Below are 22,387 nucleotides of genomic sequence, written 5' to 3'. Positions count from 1 at the left end.
CATTTTATATGGATATGAATTAATGAGTTTGACGTAAACCAAATTAGGTAACTTGTGTAACATGATAACTAATGAATCAAAAGTCAAGCTTCCAAGTGACCAATGTATATACATTTATTGGTCAGTGCGCATACCCAATCGTAGCACATTGTACTGGTGGGGAAACACGCCAGCATCTGACAAAAAATAATCTGCCAGCTGCTCCCTGACAAGGGCCGGTTTTGGTGAGAGTCGGGAAGATATCGGATGACTCGCGAAAGGAGATCATCAAACTTTGGCACATAAACAAACCAACGACTCCCACAGACAAAGACGTCATTCTCGAGGTCGTCTTCAACGAAAAACTTTACTCCAAAGTTTTAAAATACACTGGGAAAAATTGCCATACTTTTACATGTGTCAAAATTTCATTCATCATTCCTTATTGATCTACTTTGAAATAGTCATATGGAGCTAGGGCTCAGTTTTGCTAAGATCACAGCTACCCATATTATTACCCATATTACCAAAATGTTTGAAAATGCCAGGAAGAGAAGAACAACATTCATGCCTCTGTCACTCTGTTACTGTACTAGACACAGTTATTGTGTCTGTTACATGCTAATCTACTGAGTCTTAGCTTTCAAAAGAGCCCATACACTTGATTATGCGTATGTGAGAACAGAGAGAAGTCAAGTCAATTAAAGTCAGGTTTATTTATATAGCTCATTTAACACAATGTTAAAATGACCCAAAGTGTTCACAAAATAAAAGAAAAAAATGTATAGAAGATAATAAAATACAAATAATTAAATAAAAGTGAAAATAAGTGAATGAATAGAATAGTGTCATCGAAAAAGATCAACATCAAATTAATTTTGATAAGATTGATGTCAAAAATCTGTGATTTTCATGGGATGAGGATGAGGATCAGCACCGCTAAATCTGAGGCCATGACTCTTAGCAGGAAACCGGTGGATTGCTTACTCCGGGTAGGAAATGAGTCCTTAGCCCAAGTGAAGGAGTTCAAGTACCTCGGGGTCTTGTTCGCGAGTGAGGGTACAATGGAGCGTGAGATTGGCCGGAGAATCGGAGCAGCGGGGGCGGTATTGCGTTCGCTTTACCGCACCGTTGTAACAAAAAAGAGAGCTGAGCCGCAAGGCAAAGCTCTCGATCTACCGGTCGATCTTCGTTCCTATCCTCACCTATGGTCATGAGGGCTGGGTGATGACCGAAAGGACGAGATCGCGGGTACAAGCGGCCGAGATGAGTTTTCTCAGAAGGGTGGCTGGCGTCTCCCTTAGGGATAGGGTGAGAAGCTCAGCCATCCGTGAGGAACTCGGATTAGAGCCGCTGCTCCTTTACTTAGAAAGGAGTCAGCTGAGGTGGTTCGGGCATCTGGTAAGGATGCCCACTGGGCGCCTTCCTTGGGAGGTGTTTCAGGCACGTCCAGTGGGGAGGAGACCTCGGGGAAGACCCAGGACTAGGTGGAGAGATTATATCTCAACACTGGCCTGGGAACGCCTCGGGATCCCCCCGTCAGAGCTGGTCAATGTGGCCCGGGAAAGGGAAGTCTGGGGCCCCCTGCTTGAGCTGCTCCCCCCGCGACCCGACCCCGGATAAGCGGATGACGATGAGGATGTCAAAAAGAATAATGACGGTCTGAATATGATTATTGACTGGGTGAAAATACTGATATTAATACTAGGCTGATGACACTGGTGATACAAGGGGCGAATGAATAACGCTGATGAAGGAAGTAAAATAAAATGTATAGGGAGGTTATACCAGAGGCGGGGGGCAGCAAAGAAAGCCCTATCAGCTTTGGTTTTTAGGCAAGAGTTGGGGACAGAGAGCCTAGTAGTTGCTGAGAGGAAGATCTAAGAGGCCTACAATGACAGGACTTAGGTCCCTTCAATAAAGGGGTGCCAACCCATTAAGGACTTTAAAAACAAAAAGCAAAACTTGAACATCCATTCTAAATTTGATAGGTAACGAGGGAAGTTGGGCCAAGACAGGAGTTATGTGCAACTGATAAGGACACTGTAGAACGTTCTTACTGGTTAGTATGAGTCAAGGATCACACCGAGTTTAAACAACTGCATTTAATCCAAGCGTTCAATAAACTGCGATACCAACAGGAAGTAAAGGGGAACTAGCCCGCCGGGCATTCTGATTGGATGAGGCCGCACAGTACAGTGGCTCCGGTGGCTCATAATGAACAAACTATAATCATTTAACCAAATGATCTACATCCTCTCCTTTAGGCTTTAGCACTGTTAACAAAATAGCACTGCTAAATATTGCAACTTAAATCAAACAAATAAGATTAATTGAATACTTCTTATTTCACTTTTAACGTTTAGGCCTCTTCATAGCCTACTAAACACTTAGAGAGTTTAACTTCATCAAATGTCCCAATATTAAACACGCTGGATAGATGGGATTATTCTTTCTTCTTTTCTTCTTTTTTTTTCTTTTCTCACATGTATTTGGGATTTGGTTTGCAGGTGCGACCTGAGTGTGTGGTGTATTGTGTGTCTTGAATCTCAATGGGTGAGGGCGCTTTGGACTGGGACTGGGGTGATGATGGGTGTTGTGGTTGCACCGTGTGTGATGCTGGCATTTGTGGTGGGGGAGAACTGTCCACTGTAGGGGGGCTGTTGTCCTGTTGGTCTGGGTCATCAAGGAGCTGCGGTGATGGTGGTTCTGCAACAGGAAGTATGTGGCGGCGATTTCTCCTATAAGTCTTCCCATCTGCTTGAACTATGTAGGACCGTGGCTCTTTTATCATCTCCTTCACCGTTCCAAGTCTGTCGTAGCCTTTTGCTGTCTGCATGCGTACCACCTTTCCCTCTGCCAGCGGCTGTAGTGGGTGGCTCGACTCAGGGTGAGCCTTTTGTTGAGCGGCAACTTGTTTGACCTTCCTCGTGGCAGGCTCCAGCAGTTTAGTGCTCACTGGAAAATGGCAGCTCGAGTTTGGCGTGACATAAGACGCTCAGCAGGAGAGCCTAATGTTTGGTCACGGGGATTGTTTCTGAGGTTCAGGATATTGAGAAACACATCAGATCCGTCTCTGTGCGATTTTTCCATGAGTTGCTTGGCACTGCGGACTGCTCTTTCCGCGAGTCCGTTTGACTGGTGAAACGGCGGGCTGCTTGTGGTATGGATAAAATCCCATTGCTTAGCAAAATCCTTGAAGTGCTGGCTGGTGTACTGTCTAGCATTGTCTGTGATGAATACGTGTGGGTACCGTGTGCCGAAAAGTGTCTTTTCAATTTGGATATGACAGCTGATGAGGTCAAATCGAGTTTGAACCAGCCGGAGTATGAATCCATGAGAACTTGATCATGTTTGCCATGCCAATCAAGAATGTCTGCAGCCACTGTGGACCATGGCAGATCTGGAACAGGGTGGAGTTGGAGAGGCTCTTTTCGCTGATGCGACTTTGTGCTATTGCACACTGCACATGAGAGCAGCTCTTCTGTAATGTTCTTAGACATAGCAGGCCAGAAGATTACACCTCTAGCTCTACGTTTTGTTGCCTCAATACCCGGGTGGCCTTTGTGCACAATGTTGATGTACTCCCTGTGCAGTGATTGGGGGATGACCGCTTTATGGCCTTTCATGACGACGCCATCTTCCACTGTCAGCTCATCTCTGTATGGAAAGAAATGGCTGATGGCAGGCTGGAGTTGGCTTTCTCTGGTGGTCCATCCGTGTTGAATGATTGTGGCAAGAGTCTGTAGCACCTCGTCTTCCGCTGTATGTTTACGGAGTTCCTCCAGGCGGGCTGAGGATATGTAGCTCACACTCATGACTTCGTAGTCACTGTTTTCAACAGAGCTCTGCGGTGCATGTGAGCTGGGAGCTCTGGAGAGGGTGTCTGCCAGGTACATGTGCTTGCGCTTTTTGTAGATTAGGTTGATGTCGTAACTTTGCAGGCGAAGCAGCATTCTCTGGAGACGGGCAGGAGCGGCATGAATGGGCTTTTTTATGATGGTCACCAAGGGCTGGTGGTCGGTTTCTACGATTGTGGGCTTTCCGTAGAAATAGTCTTTGAATTTTGTGCAGGCAAACACAACAGCTAGAAGCTCCTTTTCTATTTGAGCGTATCGTGTCTCAGTGTCTGTGAGAGCACGCGACGCAAAGGCTACAGGTCTGCCGTTCTGTAAGCATGCTGCTCCTAGTCCATAACCTGACGCGTCGCAGGTCAGTGTAACTGGGTATTTGACATTGTAATACGCCAGTACTGGTGGGCTGGCCAGGCATGAATTGAGGCGCTCGAAGGCTTCCTGATGCTGTTGAAACCAGCACCATGCTTTCTCTTTGCGGGTGAGTTGCCTAAGGGGCGCTGCAATGTCGCTGAGATTTGGAATGTACTTGCTAAGGTAGTTGACCATGCCCAGGAAGCGTTGTAGTGAGGTCACATCCGTGGGGACTGGCATGTCATTGATCGCTGCAGTTTTAGACGGGTCCGCTTTTAGGCAATTGCTTGTGAAGATGTGGCCTACATAGGCTACTTGGTCCAGGCGAAATTTATATTTGTCTGGGTTTAGCCTGAGATTGATCTCCCGTGCCCTTTCGAGCACTTTTCTCAAGTTGGCGTCGTGTTCAGCCACTCCGCGGCCTCCTATGATGATGTCATCGACGATGACTGAGCAGGGGTAACCCGCAACCAGTTGTTCCATGGAGCGCTGAAATACTTCACTGGCGGAATTAATGCCAAAGGGCATCCGAAGGAATCTGTAGCCCCCAAATGGGGTGCTGAATGTCGTCAGCAGTGATGATTTCTTGTCGAGACGTATCTGCCAGAAAGAGTTCTTTGCATCCAGAACAGAAAAAACTGTTGCCCCAGACATTTGCGCTACCACCTCTTCCACGCTTCGCATTGGGTGGTGGGGTCTTTTCAATGCGGTGTTGATTGATACAAAGTCTGATTTCTCGCTACCATGGACGACAACCAGTCGGTTGGTTCTGTGACTGGTGTTATAACAACTATGCTTTGCATGCGTTCAAGTTCAGCTTTAACTCTTTCTTGCATTGCGACAGAGATGCGGTGAGCTGAACGGACCATAAGCTGTATGCTGGGATCCAAGGTCATGGAATATGTGATTGGGAGTTCTCCTAATTCCTTGCTGAAAAGGTCTTTGTACTGCAGGAACGTCTGTGAGCTGAAATCCATGTTGCTTTCCACGCTGATCTGGTGGACGTCTGGACTAATTTTCACAACCCCCATGTCAATGCGTGCATGAAATCCTAGCAGTGGTTGCACTGCTCTGTCCACAATGAAAAACGGCAATGAGTGGTTCTGCTCCTTTAAGCAGCACTGCAGTGTGGCGATGCCACTTGTCTCAATTCTTGTGCCTCCATATGCAACAAGGCTAACTGCTTTCTTCTGCTGTACAAGTTGTTCGCCATTATTGAGTCTTTTGAAAGTGCTGAGTGACATCACATTGCATTTTGCTCCTGTATCTACTTTCATCTCGGTGGACTTGCCGTTTATGTGCATTGTGACAAATCCTTCATCCTTTTCAATGGCTTTCCGCCATCACGTCGGCGAAAGGAAAACAACGTTCTTAACTGGTGATAGCTACGCTAGCACGGTTAAATCCAACAGGTTGTTCAACGACGACCGGAGAAAAAAGGAAAAAAAAAACGTCCGTACTGGCTTCTGACACCGTGTAGAAGGTTCTTACTGGTTGGTATGAGTCAAGGATCACACCTAGTTTAAATGGCTGCATTTAATCCAAGCGTTCAATAAACTGCGATACAAAGAGGAAGTAAAGGGGAACTAGCCCGCCGGGCATTCTGATTGGATGAGGCCACACAGTACGGTGGCTCCGGTGGCTCATAATGAACAAACTATAATCATTTAACCAAATGATCTACAGACACTAAGCGCATTGCAATTTTGGGAAAATGGCCTGCAAGACATATAGTGTGGTGTGTCTTATTAGTGCTACTTAGCAGAACAGATTTTCATTGGTCTGGGGTGTCTGGGACCCATAACTCGGAAGCTATTGAGCGAAAAAAAGTTTTCATAATGAAATGAATGGGATTCTTAAAAAAAATGAAAATAATTAGGGTTAGGAGGTGCAAAATAGGATTTTTTAATGAGGTGTGTCGTGTTAATACCACATAGCAGGACAGGTCTGCATTGGTATGGGGTGTCTTGGGTGCCATAACTCGGAAACTATTGACCAAAAAGCCGTTAGGAAATTAATGGGATTCTTAAAAATAAATAAATAAATAGGAGGTGCAAAATATGAATTTTTCGTGAAGTGTGTCTTGTTAGTACCACATAGCAGGACAGGTCGGCATTGGTCTGGGGTGTCTGGTTCCCATAACTCGGACGCTATTGAGCAAAAAGCCGTTTTCCATAGGAAATTAATGGGATTCTTAAAAAATGTTCATAAAATAGGAGGTGCAAAATATGAAATTTTAATTAGGTGTGTCTTGTTAGTACCACATAGTAGAACAGGTCTACATTGGTCTGGGGTGTCCCATAAATCGGAAGCTATTGAGCAAAAAGCATTTTTCCATAGGAAATGAATATCCGAACATCTGTCGAATATCCAACATCAAACTGACTTCACCACGGTGGGGTATGTTTTATTGGCGATGTGCGAAGTAGTTGGTGGTGGAAAGAACATCAGATCTGCCTCCCGCATGAATAAAGCCATTGTGGTTTTCTTATCTGAAACCGCGATGGTGGATAAATTGATCCGGGAAGTGCTTGTTAATATGGACTCATTTGTTGTTCTGCCTCTATCGTCCCATGCCAAGAACACCGGGACCTTCTCTCCAATGTACCCATGTATTTCGAAAATTAGATTTTGGAGAGGATACGGATAACAAATGGCACCGATAAGGCCACCGGGACCTCGGACACCCGGTCTCGCGCCAACACCACCGGGACCTATTGCGGATTTACAGACAGACACCCGCTCCCGCACCAACACTGCCGGGACCTGTTGCGGTTTTACGGACACCTGGTCCTGCACCAGCACCACCGGGACCTGTTGCGGATTTACAGACACCCGTTCCCGCACCAACACTGCCGGGACCTGTTGCGGTTTTACGGACACCTGGTCCTGCACCAGCACCACCGGGACCTGTTGCGGATTTACAGACACCCGGTCCCGCACCAACACCACCGGGACCTGTTGTGGATTTACCAACCCAGTCTCAAGGAAATACGTGACACTATCATGTCATTTAATCTATTCATTCGTGATCTGGGACACGACATTTATTTATTTTTGTGCCAAAAAGCACAAATTTCAAACTCAAGTACCTAATGTCACTTAAGGAGCTCCGTAGGCCTACAGATAATTTATTGTTTATTTTTCTCATTTGTTCCAAGAAACACAGAAAAATTGTCTGTGATAACTAACAATATGACAGCTTTTGGCAACCCGTTTCTACTTTCACCTTTGATTCTGAGAAATTATGACAATTCACAGATATATTTAATGCAGGTGCGCTGCTCTGTAGGCAAACCGCAACGGAGAAAAAGGTAGCTGCTTCATCTTTTCTATTTAGAATTGTAGGCCTATGTCTTAATGTTGATTTTATCTAGCCATCTATTGTTTTGTTTATTTATAGCTCTATGTGAAAGAAATTCTGTGTCGATGCCTCAGTGTCGCGAGCAGACGTTGCCATGTAATTTGTGATTTTTGGAACGAATGAATAGATTAAATGACGTGAGAGTGTCACGTATTTCCGTGAGACTGGGTTGGATTTACCGACACCCGGTCCCGAACAAACACCATCGGGACATGTTGTGGACTCCCAGACATCCGGTCCTTCTAGTGCTGGAGCCCAGAGGACGTTCAGGTGGCAGGACATACAGTTTTCCCCAACACCTTAGCAGCGACTGACCAGCGCAGCTGATGAGGACCCAGAGATCGCCGGGTCTGCAGCAGCCGAAACCATCCAGCCAACCAGAGCGGAGCAGCGGCAAACGCAAAGCGAAGAGCAGTGGGAGCCAGGCGGGGGCGAAAACTGGGCGCAGTTTCTCTTTGGAGATGAATCTGAAATCGATTTGAATGAATACCAGGAAGTTACCATGGAGAATGTGCAGCAGCCGGTAGAGGGGGAAAGTGTGGATGTTCTGGGGAAGTTTGTTCAGAAGGGTAAGCAAATTCCTGGACAACACAAAGGGTCAGCGTAAGATAAGCCTTACATCTTTCTTCCCTGACTATAATCTGTTTCCCCTCTCCTCTACTGCGGCTTTAAGGAATGCCACTTTGACAGAGCTTACTATACAGAAGCGTTTCTGCATCAAGAAACTGCAGAGTACAGTAAGGGCTGAAGTAAGCAGTCGTTTTAAATCCACGGTACTACCTAATGAGTATCTTTTTGTTAGGGTTAGGTTTTCTTACCATCTTTATGGCCACCTTTTTTCTTGGGACCCTCAATATCAATGGCTGTAGAAATGCAAAGAAAATAGCAGCACTACTGGACTATATTAACCTGAAACATTCCTCTGTTGTTTTTTTACAAGAGTGTCACTCCGACCAAGATAATTAGCCACAGTGGGAATTGGAATGGAAAAGACCAGTGTACTTGAGTCATGGCTCTAGTGTTAGTGCTGGAGTAGCTACTCTTCTCTCCCCTGGTCTACCTTGGCAAGGTATGTCTCATGTGAGCATTATTATCAGGACGCCTACATAGGGTTGATGCCTCCTTAGATGGAATGGCTTTTTCTTTACATAACATGTACACTCCGTGCGAAGGCCAGGAGAGATGTGGTTTCTTGAAAGCGCTGTCAGACGCATTGAAAAGCTGCCCCCCAGATAATGTACTTATTCTAAGCGGGGATTTTAACTCCACACTGGACCACACTTTGGATCGGAACCACGATGAGCCTCATCCTCAATCAGCCAATGAGCTGAGAGCTTTGGTAGCTTATCATGGCCTTGTGGATGTGTGGAGAGAGGGGTTTCCAGGTTCTAAGCAGTACACCTGGTTAAAAACAAATATAAACATATTATCAGGGGCAAGGCAAGACCATATTTATGTTAGAAAACAGGATATGGGACTTTTTTTAAGAGCAGTATCACCCTATGGGCCTGTCTGACCATCACTATGTCACTGTGTCAATTGCCACCACACCATTGAAGCCAAAAAGCCCATACTGGCGTTTTAACATTAGGCTACTTCAAGATCAGGGGTTTGTGAGTTCTTTCAACTTTTTTTGGGAGACCTTGAGGGTGGAGAAAGCACGACCCGAGTCCCTAACACAGTGGTGGGACTTTGGGAAAGTCCAAATCAGATTGTTTTGTCAACAATACACAGCAAATTCCACGAGCTGTAAAGTCGAAACTTGAAGCTTTAGAGCAAGAGATCTTATTTATATCTGCTAAGGCCAGTGGTAGGGATATAGCAGGGTTTGAGACCTATTTAAATCAGAATAAGTTGCAGCTCAGGAGACTTCTGGAGGGGGCACTAGTGAGAGCCCGCTTTTGGCTTTATGCAGACATGGATGATCCCACTAATTTATTTTTTGGACTAGAGAAGCGGACACCAAATACTGAACACATGCAGTGTCTCAAGCTCCCTGGTGGAAGAGAGACAAGTGACCCAGGAGACATCAGGTCACTTTCGTTGTTGTTTTATGAAGATCTGTTTAGAGCTAAGGATTGTGATAAATCTGCGGGGGATGAGCTCCTGCAAGATTTACCATGATTAGGAGGAGGCCCTGATACTAGAGCACTCCCTTTCCTACAGTGAGCTCATCCAGGCAGTACAACAACACAACTCTGGCCGGACACCTGATTGGATGGTCTGTCTGGGGAGTTCTATAAGGCATTCTGGTCTCTTTTTGGGCCAGACCTTCATACCATCCTCCAGGAGTCTATTGGACAGGGAAGTCTACCTTTAAGTTGTCGTAGGGCAGTCCTTGGCGCCCTGTCTCTCTCCTATGCGTGGACACAAAGATCTTCTCCAGAGCACTCACCAATAGGTTGAAGGCTGTAGTAGGCTCAGTGGTCCATAGTGATCAAACATACTGCATTCCAAATCGATCGATTTTTGATAACCTGTTTCTGGCTCGTGACATCATAACCACAGCAGCCTAACATAATCTGAACCTGGGCCTTCTCTCCTTAGACCAGGAGAAGGCTTTTCATCGGGTCGACCATGACTTTCTCTTTAGGACTTTAGAGGCTTATGGGTTTGGTCCAGTTTTGATAGGCCTCATCAAGTTGATGTATAAAGACATTTTTAGCATCCTTAAAATTAAAGGCTCACTCACCAGACCTGGAGGGGTGAGGGGAGGGGTGTGGCCTCTCTGGGATTCTTTATGCTATCTCTATTGAACCTCTCCTTGTAATGCTAAGCACCGTCGCTGCACCAGGGATTTCACAGGCTCCTACCGTGTCACTTACAGCCTATGCGGATGATGTAACAGTGATTCTGCAGTTGCAGGAGGATGTGAAAGTGCTCTCTCAGGTTTTACAAACCAACCCAAGAGCTGCGTCTGCTAAGATTAACTGGGAGAAATGTTCTTCCTTTTTAATTGGAGACTGGCAGGACTCGACACCACCGATTTTGCCACAAAGTTGCGTCTGGAATTTGGATGGCTTTAAGTTTTTGGGGGTATATCTAGGAACTTTTGGATATATGGAAAATAACTGGGAGGGGATGGAAAAGAAGAAAGCAGGTTGGTTGCAACGGTGGAGGAGGATATTACCACAGCTCTCGTATAGAGGGCGGGTGCTGGTAGTCAATAACCTGGTGGCATCGATGTTGTGGCACAGAGCATTCGTAGTTGATCCCCCTGTCTCCCTCCTCTATGCTCCAGAAGACTTTTGTACATTTATTTTGGGATGGGTATCATTGGCTGGCCCCGGGGGTTTTGTCCCTGCCAGTGGCTGACGGAGGGCAGGGACTGATTCACCTCGCAAGTAAGGTCTCTTCTATGAGACTACAGATGGCTCAATGTCTCCTCTATGCGCCCGACAGTGTGCTTTGGGTTTCCTTTGCGCGGTCAGTGATGCATTGCGTTAGGGCTTTGACCCTGGACAGAAAATAATTTCTGTTGACGATCGATGGATACAAGGGTTTCATGTCTCCTTTTTCTATGAATCTGTCCTGGAAGAATGAAATATTATAACTGTCTAGAAAACCAGAGGAACATTATGGTACAGAAGAGCCCCCTTTTTTTTTTTTTTCATGCCCACCCAGGAGAGAGTTGGGGATAGCTTGATCTCTGCTTTTATGGGAGCAGGCATGACCAAGTTGGGACACCTGATAGACCGTGAGAACAGAAGGTGGTAGTTGGCACGGGAGGTCAGTGCCCAGACTGGACTGAGGTCTCTGCGCCTGGTGGCTGACCTGTTGGGCAGGCTCAGAGTCTCGCTCCCGGTGCTGCAGCAAATAGCGTGGTAGTAGGAATACAAGAACGTGTGGTTTTCCCTGATCTTCCGATTCTCCCAAATGTGTATCTAGAAGAGAGGGACACCTGCTGATCTTTAATGGTCTTACTGATTTAGTTTTTGCCTCAGTTGACCGAAAGTCACTCTATCACATATGCAGCAAATCCCTGTTTTTCAAGCAGCTGGCCAGTCGTCTAGACACCAAGTGGCGGGAACATGGACAGTTCCACCGGACATGTCTCCCACATGGCGATTGATGTACAAGCCTCCCACCTCCAAAAGAGTGGGGGACTTGCAGTGGCGTGTCCTTCACTTGGCCATCCCCACTAATCGTTTTGTCTCAAGGTTCAACCCTGACGTCATGCCAGCCTGCCCTTTCTGCCCAGCCTCAGACACGGTTTTAATTTTTTTACTGAATGCTCAAGATTGTTACCTTTCTTTTCTTTTCTGCAGACATTGTTGGGGAAACTTGGGTTTCTGTTTAATCAGTATCTATCTGTTAGTATTTTCAGTGAAGTACAGTAAGGAGAGAAAAGGAAAATGTACACTGGCAATTTTTCAGTACTTGTACTCAAGAGTACAAGTACTGAGTTTCTCCGATTTATTTTTTAAATAAACAGAGCAACACAAACGGTACAAAATAGACACCAACAAAATATAAAACAGCAATGTTCAAATAAAGATAATGTAAATAGCATCCTTTTAAATAAAATAAATAAGGTCTTAAAATAAAATGCATAACCCTTGAACTAAAACAATACCAAATTAAATCTTTGCAAAATTAAATACATCAACCTTTAAATAAAATTTAAATAAATTTGGTTTATCCAAAATTATATTAATTAAAACCAATACACGTATAACTGTTAACTAACATTATTAACAAAGTACATCCATGGAATCAGCCGTTCAAAACCAGTCTGCATGAATCGTACGACAACTGGATGGCAGGGGATGCGGACAAGGAATACACCGCAGGGGAGAACATGAGAGCCCCAGCTCGCCGCATAGTAGCCTGGGTGCTTTAAGCATGGAATAAGCTGGATACGGTGTGTGTGTGTGTGTGTGTGTGTGTGTGTGTGTGTGTGTGTGTGTGTGTGTGTGTGTGTGTGTGTGTGTGTGTGTGTGTGTGTGTGTGTGTGTGTGTGTGTGTGTGTGTCACTCTGTTCGAGCCTGCATGAGAGTTCCATGTTGTCATTAGCTGTAACGTCTTTCTGACCAATCGCAGTTCAAGGCCGACCTGGGCTGTGCCACTTCGGGAGGGGGCGCTCAGTTACTCCCCTCTAGACAAAACCGAATTGGTTGCGACGTTGACCCGGCGCCCCCCGAAACGTTAACGGGCCACAGGGAATTTTCCCAACTGTCCCGATTACCACTCTGCGTTGTGCGTGCGTGCCTGTGTGTGTGTGCAGGCGTTATTCAATTGCCTCTCGACCGCTTGTACCCGCGATCTCGTCCTTTCGGCCATCACCAAACCCTCATGACCATAGGTGAGGATAGGAACAAAGATCGACCGGTAGATCGAGAGCTTTGCCTTGCGACTCAGCTCTCTTTTCGTAACAACGGTGCGGTAAAGCGAACACAATACCGCCCCCGCTGCTCCGATTCTCCGGCCAATCTCACGCTCCATAGTACCCTCACTCGCGAACAAGGAGGTACTTGAGGTACTTGAACTCCTTCACTTGGGCTAAGGAATATTCACGTGATAGAAATAGATCTCGCATGTAATAAAATAAAATATCAAAAAAAACGAAGTAACGACCGTCACGTAGCCAAATGGAACGGCGTAAAAGTACCGTTCTTTCTTCAAATATTTACTCAAGTAAAAGTAAAAGTATGTTGCAATAAAACTACTCCTAAAATTACAATTTATCCAAAAAGTTACTCAAGTATTTGTAACGGAGTAAATGTAGCGCGTTCCTACCCACCTCTGAGTATCTGTTAGTATTTTCAGTGAAGTACAGTAAGGAGAGAAAAGGAAAATGTACACTGGCAATTTTTCCTTCTCGGCCAGGCAAAGCTGGCCATCTATAAAACCCACAAGACTGAGAAGGAGGAGGGCAATGGGAAGGATTTAGTGGGGGTGTTTAAAGTGATGGTCAGGACCAGGGTGGCAGCTGATTTTGCATACTATAAAATGACTGAGTTTTTGTGTTTCAACCAGTGGTGGTGCATCGGTGGTGTCATATGCTCAGTGAACTCCACTGATGGAATCTCTTTCCAGTTTTAAGACAATGTTTTTAGTTTTGATCCTTTTGGTTTGACTTAATAAAAGGGAGAGATGATGTATGTTTTTTGAGGTATCACATGTAATGAAATAAAAGTACTATTAAAAGTCAAAGTCCCTCTCTCTCTGTGTTTCTCTCTCTCTATTCGTCTCTCTCTCTCTCTCTCTCTCTCTCTCTCTCTCTCTCTCTCTCTCTCTCTCTCTCTCTCTCTCTCTCTCTCTCTCTCTCTCTCTATCTCTCTCTGTCTCTCTCTCTCTCCACCCCTCATTACATCCATCATGTTGACCCAAATGACTGAAGGATTCTAACAGTGAAGATTACTTTGTCATTATTAGTATCAATATGAGACACAGACAGAGAGAGAGAGAGAGAGAGAGAGAGAGAGAGGGAGACACAGACACAGAGAGAGAGACACAGACAGAGAGGGAGACGGACACAAACTGAGAGAGAAAGGCACATACAGACGGAGAGAGAGAGAGACCTGTGGTGATGAGAGAAGGACCTCAAACTCCCCATAAACAGACTCATCCCCCTGGACTCACTCTTTCCAAAATAATTGCTATATTGCACACATCCTCCATATGGTAAATACTGTGTATTAAGATTGTATATTTAATTTATCTGTTTATACGATATACTGTCATTTTTATTAAATTGCACTAAAAAATATTCCAATAAAACCTTTTTGAATTGAATTGAAATGAATTGAGACCCAGACAGACAGACAGACAGACAGACAGACAGGTGAGAAGGGAGAGGCTGAGGATTAGCAGGGTGGTGTCAGTGAGGGGATGTCTTGGCGTCTAAAAGCGCTTGGGGCGTATTGGCACAGCGGTAGCTAGCCAGGCTAGCACCAGGCTAGCAGCAGTGCTCTCTCCACCCCAGAGAGCGTTGGTGTTCTGCTTGGCTTTACTCATGCGTGACTGCATCTCACATCTTTATGCATGGATGAGGATGTTTTACTGTAAGTACGTCCATACTCACTGCTCCTCTCCTCGCCTGGGGGTGTTTCTTGTTCACGGTATAACGTTGGCCTCACTGAGGAGCTTCTGTCCCGCAGTGGTTGTGTTCAGAACGTCTCAGACACTACCGCCACGCGGCGCAGCACTCAGCCAATCAGCAGAGTACTGGTCCGGTGGCTTTGAGCCCTAACGACCTGCCTGTGTCTCCATTACAACCACACAAAGGTCACAGCTCATTAATTAGAGAGATCAGCGTTGGAGCAGAAGGAGGCCGTCTGTGTGATTGACTCTCTGAGGGATCCCGGGTTGGATGCCCTTCTAGACCGCCCTGATCAGCACCACCTTAACGACCGTATCAACCCTCACCTCGCTCCTCCGACTGAAGCGTCTCAGTGAGGATATGAACTACTGGGAACGACCTCAACACTGACCGGCTTAACGTACACCTTCTGAAGTACACTTATTTAGATTAAATTAAATGTAACGACTTAGCTGAACTACACCCTCTTTAAATGGTGAAAAACGATCTGTCTATATTCATACATCTCTCTATCTCGCCATCTATCTGTCAATGTATCTATCTGTCTATCTGTCTCTCTCCCTCTCTCTTTCTCTGTCTTTCTCTGTCTCTCTAGCTGTCTCTGTCTTCCTCCATTCTCTGCACCCAGCCCTTCATCTCCCTCTCTCGCTCCATCTCCCTCTCTCGCTCCATCTCCCTCTCTCTTCTCTCCCTCTGACCCTCTCGCTCTCTCCCCCAGATCGGGTCCTTCTTCATGATCAACCTGTGTCTGGTGGTTATCTCTCTCTCTCTCTATCTATCTCTCTCTCTCTCTCTCTCTCTCTCTCTCTCTCTCTCTCTCTCTCTCTCTCTCTCTCTCTCTCTCTCTCTCTATAGATCGGCTCCTTCTTCATGATCAACCTGTGTCTGTTGGTGATCTCTCTCTCTCTCTCTCTCTCTCTCTCTCTCTCTCTCTCTCTCTCTCTCTCTCTCTCTCCAGATCGGCTCCTTCTTCATGATCAACCTGTGTCTGGTGGTGATCGCCACCCAGTTCTCTGAGACCAAGCAGCGCGAGCACCAGCTGATGCAGGAGCAGCGCGCGGCGTGCCTGTCTTCCTCCACGCTGGCCAGCCTGGCCGAGCCAGGTGACTGCTACGAGGAACTCTTCCAGCTCGTCTGCCACGTGCTGCGGAAGGCCCGCCGCCGCTCATCCGCACTCTACTACACACTGAGGGGCCAGCCCCCGCCGCCCACCGGGGCCCGCAACAACCGCCGCGCCGGGGGCTGTGCGGGCAGAGGAGGAGGAGGAGGAGGAAGCGGTGGGAATGTCAACGGGGGCCGGCGCCACTCCAAGCAGCTCAGACGTGAGTATGGAGGCCTTGGGGGCAGACGTCTGGACGGACCATAGTTATGTTTACCTTCAAGGTGTTTGAGACGCTTTTATCCAGAGCGACTTCCAATAAGTACGTTTTTCAGAAGAAAGAGAAACAACAATATATCTCTGTGGGAACAGTAATGCCGCTTTTCCACTGCATGGTACCAGCTCGACACGACTCGACTCGACTCGACTCAGCTCGCCTTTTTTGCGTTTCCACCGCGATCTAGTACCTCAAGTGGCTGCTTTTTCTAGTACCGCCTCGCTCTAGGTTCCAAGCGGCTGAGCCGATGCTAAAAGGTGACGTCGGCAGACGGCCGGCCACTGATTGGCCAGAGAGTGTGACGAAGTCACGAGAGCGACATGGCAACCATGCTGGTAACAGCCATAGCAGCGCCGCAGCCAACATATTCCACTTCTTCAACATGCCAGCTAATAATACGAACACGAATACCATCGCATCGATGTTCTCCATTGTTGTTATGTTGGTTCTGTCCATGTGTAGGTTACGTAGGTGTTGTTTGCGTCGCGTACAAAAATACGTCACAGCCCTTTCGCGCAGACGACCCCGCCCACGTCCCGGAGGTACTATTTGCGGTGGAAAAGCACCCGCGCTGCTACCGTGTCGAGTCGTGTCGAGTCGTGTCGTGTCGAGTCGAGCTACATGTGCGGTGGAAAAGCGGCATAAGGGTGTTCATAGAACCAAGTGCCAAGCACTAAACATCACTAGGTTAACCCACAGAGATACCTAGGGCAAGAAGCTACACAATGCTAAGTACTGTTTACCTACTCTTAGCGATGGCGGTACCAGTGTACTCGTACACCTTCTTGTGCTGCTGTAGCATCACTCGTCATCAACATTGGACCAGATAAAGACACCCTAGAAGATGTGTTTCCCCAGTGTTCAATCTGTGGCTGAATGTGTGTTTCCACGATGGCCGATGATTTGAGTCTGTTTGCCTCTCTCCCTCTCACTCTCTCTCTCTCCATCTCTCTCTCTCTCTCTCTCTCTCTCTCTCTCTCTCTCTCTCTCTCTCTGTCCGTCTGTCCGTCTGCCTCTCTCTCACTGTCTCTCTGTCTCCCCGCAGCGTCTCCCTGTCCTCACCAGCCCCGCCCCACCCCGGACCAGGGCAGCCCACCCCTGCTGGCCCACTCCCCCGTCCCCCTCTCCGTCTCTCCCCAGCCCGAGGACTGCCCCCTGTGTGCGTTGTCACTCAAAGAGGGGGCCGGCGCGGCGGGTGACTCGGCCAATGGGGAGGAGGAGGAGGAGGAGGAGCCGGTGGAGGGGACGGAGAAGGAGCAGAACCAGCTGGAGGAAACCAGAGAGGGAGAGGGGGAGGCCGGGGGGGGAGGAGCCAGAGGGGGGAGGGGGCGGGTGAGACCCAAGAGGAGGAGGCGGAGGAGGAGGAGGACCTGCCTGGGGCGCCTCAAGGACCTCTGGGACGAGACGAGAAGGAAGCTGTGGGGCATCGTGGAAAGCAAGTACTTCAGCCGCGGCATCATGATGGCCATCCTCATCAACACCATCAGCATGGGCATCGAGCACCACAACCAGGTGAGACCCCAACCAGGTGAACTCTGATAGGTCCACAGAGCGACAAACTAATAGTAGGTTTGATCCGAGTGGATGTAGGATAGTCAAGGGAGTCTATGAAGGGGGGGGGGGCTCCTCGGTGGAGGAGCTCAGCCACAATCTTCCCTGACAAACCGTTATTGTTACAAAGATTACTCTTATAAATATTGTACATCACATTATTCGTACATCCCTTTGATGACACAAACAGTAATCCTATCCGACTGCTGTGTCTGAACACAGACACCCAACGTTATGCTAGCAGAGGAACTCCATGGGGGGCCACCAACTACGATCTCTCTCTCTCTCTCTCTCTCTCTCTCTCTCTCTCTCTCTCTCTCTCTCTCTCTCTAACTCAGTCTCCTCATGGAGAGTCCCCTCTTGGAGACAGACTCCTCATGGATCTGATTCCTCTTGGAGACAGACTCCTCATGGAGACGGATTCCCGGCTCAGGAGATTAGATTAACCAATGACAGGACTCAGAGGGAGCATTGGAGAGCATCACAGTGCTAACTGCGTCGCTGGCAACTCAGTAAACGCTGAGGCCAGCGGAAGATTAAACACAGCAGACTACTGGAGAGGGCTGAAAGGGAGGGAGGGAGGGGGGGGGGAGAGAGAGGGAGGGAGGAAGGAGGGAAGGGAGGGAGGGAGGGATAGGAAGGGGGAGGGAGGGAGGGAAGGAAGGAGAGAGGGAGGGAGTGGGGGAGGGAGGGAGGGAAGGAGAGAGGGAGGGAGTGGGGGAGGGGGAGGGAGGGAGGGAAGAGGAGAGGGAGGGAGGATGAGAGGTAGAGAGGGAGGGAGAAGAGGGATGGAGGAGCGAGAGGGAAGGAGCGAGTGGGAGGGAGTGGCAGGTGTCTGAGATGGGGAGAGGGAACAGACTGCAGGCACCCGCATTTTCACACACACACACACACACACACACACACACACACACACACACACACACACACACACACACACACACACACACACACACACACACACACACACACACACACACACACACACACCAACAAAAACACTCACTCACTCACTCACTCACTCACTCACTCTATCACACACAGAAACACTCTCTATCACACACACACAAACACAAACTCCATCACACACACACACTCCATCACACGCACCCGCATTTTCACACACGCACGCACACACGCACGCACGCACACACACACACACACACACACACACACACACACACACACACACACACACACACACATACACTCACTCACTCACTCACTCACTCACTCACTCACTCACTCACTCACTCACTCACTCACTCACTCACTCACTCACTCTCTATCACACTAGGGTTGGGCAATCGTCTACAAGCTTCCATCGTCCGATAGCGCCCCCTAGCGATCGCCGATAGTCGATACTATCGGGGGGTCATCTTTATAATAATTTTATAATATTAATTATTTATAATAATTTATCACTTTGAAAAAAATCACGTTTTTATTTTTCGATTTTTTTCTTAAAAACAAATACGATGGTCATCCCCTTGGACCAGCGTGAGCCGTGAGCCTCCGCTGATTTAAGTTTCGATGCGTTGGCGCTGGCGACGCTGTCATGATGACACACGCTGATGACACGCAGCTCGTAGCTGTGTTCGAAATCGTTCCATATCACGGATATAGTGCACTATATAGGGTGCTCGCTATTTTGTAGTGTTGTTCGAATTCTCACTGGTTAATTTCATGCCCTATAAAGTGCACTTAAAATACCCAAAATGTGAGTGTACATATGATGTTCCCTACGTGTTACTCCGATATACCACAATGCAATGCAGTCGTGTTTTTCCGGAGGAGAAGAAGAACCTCAATAACCGCAAGCGGCGAAAACGACTACATTTAATGATGGAGTCTCCGGCTTTCGTTTAGAAATATCAACAATTTATTTGGGATTTAACAAGAAAATGAAACATTAAAAATTAATAAGAAGAACCTTGTTCAAGGAAATGTAACATTCAACATCAACATCAACACAACCTCCAGCTTTCCTCTAGAGTGCCCGGTTTGTTTACACAATCTGGGCGCATCTGTCTGCGTCACACAAATACCCGGTGCATTTACTGACGCAAATGACGTTTAGAAATGTTCAGCGTAGTGTCCGAATACTCGTTTGTACATTCCCTATGTAGTGCACTATATCATGAACACTATAGGCCAGTGGTTTTCAAACTGTGGGGCGCGCCCCCCCTGGGGGGCGCCAGAGTTCTTCAGGGGGGGCGCGACGTGAGAAAAAAATAAACCCGAAGAAAAACCTGAAAGTCGATGATTCAAATCATCAATCGTACTTCAACTGTAGAAGTAACCTAACTAAATCAATTTTCAACCGTTTATCTTCGTGCAAACCATTTAACAAATCTACACACTTGTATCTTCAATCATATCCAAACAGAATTTCGATATCATTTAAAATTTCTTCAGAACCACCGTTTTAGTTTCATACCGCTTCGTTTTCAGCTGTTTTCATTGAAGACGTCTGCCCATTCTGATACACCTACTTCTAGACATCGTAACTCATTAATTTTTCAACCGTTTACCATCGTTCAAACCATTGAACAAATCTACACTCTTGTATCTTCAATACTATCCAAACGGAATTTTGATAGCATTTATACTTTTTTCAGAATCACAGTTTTAGTTTCAAACCGGCATCGTTTTCAGTTGCTTATAATAATTTAGGTCACCATAGCAACGCCGGTAAACAAACCCCGCTGAATAGTCGAATCTCTGGACTGAAAAAGCAGATCTGATTCGACTCATTTAGAGTCGGGGACCCTGAAGGAATCGGTGTAAACTGGCAGTTTACACAGATTAAGATGTTCAAATGTATTTAAAAAAGGTTAAGCTAAAATATGCTTAGATAAAGTTGTTAAGAAATGTGTTTAAAAACGCACAATGTTGTAATGTTTCAGAAATATGTTTAAAATGTTTAAAAAATATGTTTCAAATGTTTTAAAATTATGATCAGTGATGTTTAAAATGTGTAAAATAATTAAGATAGCTTTCAAAACACAGGTCTTTAGAAAAAAAAATGGGGGGGGGGTGGGGGGGGCTCAGCTGAATTTTTTTCTCTGAGGCGGGGCTCACTCTCTCACACTTTGAAAACCCCTGCTATAGGCAATAGTGAGTGAGTGAATAGGGAATGATTTCGAACACAGCTCATGTACCACAGCTGTGACCCGGAAATGGTGCAGCGGGGTGTGATGTCATTTCGCCGTGCGAGCAGACCGGTAGGTTTCGAGCCCCTCCCCTCTCCTCTCGCAGCAGTGAGTGAATACGGAAGGTCAGCGCTACATAGTATGTTTTCCACCGGTGCCAGTTAATTTCAATTCCAATTTGCGGGGCTTTTTAAGTTGAAAAAATAGCTACCACAGCGCTTTAAAAAAATATATATATATATTTATTTTTTTATTAAAATATAATTATCGCCTTTTTATCGGCTACTTGAGACGATCGACGATGGAATCCATCTATCGTCGATAGTCGATAGAATCGACTATCGGCCCATCCCTATATCACACACAGACGCTATTGACGCTATTGTTGCGCTGTGTTTGGGGGAATGAACATGCAGACAGGCTGTTCTCTCTCCCTCACTGTGCTGACGAATCATCTAACCCTCTCCTCTGACTGTCGGTCCCTGAAGACTACACACACCCATCTCCTTCCTTCCTTTTTTCCTTTCTTACCTTCCTGCTTCCTTCCCCTCTGTCCTTCCGTTCATCCTCCCTCCCCCCTCCTCCCTCCTCTCTTCTGTACCCTGCAGTCCAGCATCTCTCGATATTCCTGGTAATCCTCTCTCTCTCTCTCTTTCTCTCTCTCTCTCTCTCTCTCTCTCTCTCTCTCTCTCTCTCTCTCTCTCTCTCTCTCTCTCTCACTCTCCCCCGTCCCCCTCTCTCTCTGACTGTCTGTCTGTCTGACTCCCATACCCAGCTTACTCTTCTGACAGCATTGCCTTCTCTTCATCTGGGAAGACTAAAAATAAAAAAAGAGCTGCTGCATTGAGGGAGGAGAGAGAGAGAGAGAGAGAGAGAGAGAGAGAGAGAGAGAGAGAGAGAGAGAGACATGGGTTTCAAAGAGAGAGAGACGGAGAGAGAGAGAGAGAGAGAGAGAGAGACACACACAAGAGCTACATAGAGAGAGAGAGAGAGAGAGAGAGAGAGAGAGAGAGAGAGAGAGAGAGAGAGAGAGAGAGAGAGAGAGAGAGAGAGATGGAGATGCCAGATATAAAGCCTGTAAATAATGTGTGTCTGTGTGGTTCTGTGTGTGCATGCATGCATGCATTAGATGGACCATATTTGTGTTGTGCATATGTCTGTGTATGTTTATGTTCATATTGAAACCAAGAGGTGTCACCAAAACCCACACAGGGGCGGTGCCAACACCAGAGAGAGTCTGACAGCCTGGAGACGTCTCCTCCATGTTATGTGTACCTGTGTGTATTCTTTTCTTTGAGTGTCTACCTGTGTGTTTGTGCGTGTGTATGTTATGTGTATGTGTGTACGTGTGGGTCTGAAGCAGAGAGGTAGTGGAGGAATGAAGACTATTGAATGAAGAGTTCCCTATTCAACAGTTCCTCCACCAAGCTAATGTTGGAACCCAGATGGAACCAAGATGGACCCTAGGTGACATAAGTCACAGTTCCTCACGAGGATGCATCATGAGTTTGAGTGTGTGGATTAGGGCAGCCTCACCTGGCCCGGGCCAGAGTGATTGGACTCTGGGGCGGGTGAGGCAACCCACAGGGAGCAGGAAGAGAGACAGAGACAGGAAGTGTGTGAATAAAACATGGAAACACTGGAACAAACACTGACTGCAGGGAACGACTGAAGACAGAGAGGGGAGAGAGGTGTTAGGAGGTAAATAC

At 46.9% G+C, this 22,387-nt stretch overlaps 1 protein-coding gene across 1 annotated transcript in view; it reads left to right on the top strand.

The window, feature by feature from the left end:
* Positions 1-22,387, top strand: part of LOC130402081 (voltage-dependent T-type calcium channel subunit alpha-1I-like) — a 281,069-nt gene that overhangs the window by 188,025 nt on the left and 70,657 nt on the right. The window contains exons 8-9 of the mRNA XM_056606183.1: positions 15,555-15,918; positions 17,018-17,484. Coding sequence (XP_056462158.1) covers positions 15,555-15,918; positions 17,018-17,484 — 831 coding nt within the window. The remainder of the gene's footprint in view (positions 1-15,554; positions 15,919-17,017; positions 17,485-22,387) is intronic.

This window comes from Gadus chalcogrammus, chromosome 2, assembly GCF_026213295.1.
Source record: "Gadus chalcogrammus isolate NIFS_2021 chromosome 2, NIFS_Gcha_1.0, whole genome shotgun sequence".
NCBI lineage: Eukaryota > Metazoa > Chordata > Actinopteri > Gadiformes > Gadidae > Gadus > Gadus chalcogrammus.
The sequence above is the reverse complement of the archived record's forward strand: the minus strand, read 5'-3'. Positions and strand labels throughout refer to the sequence as shown.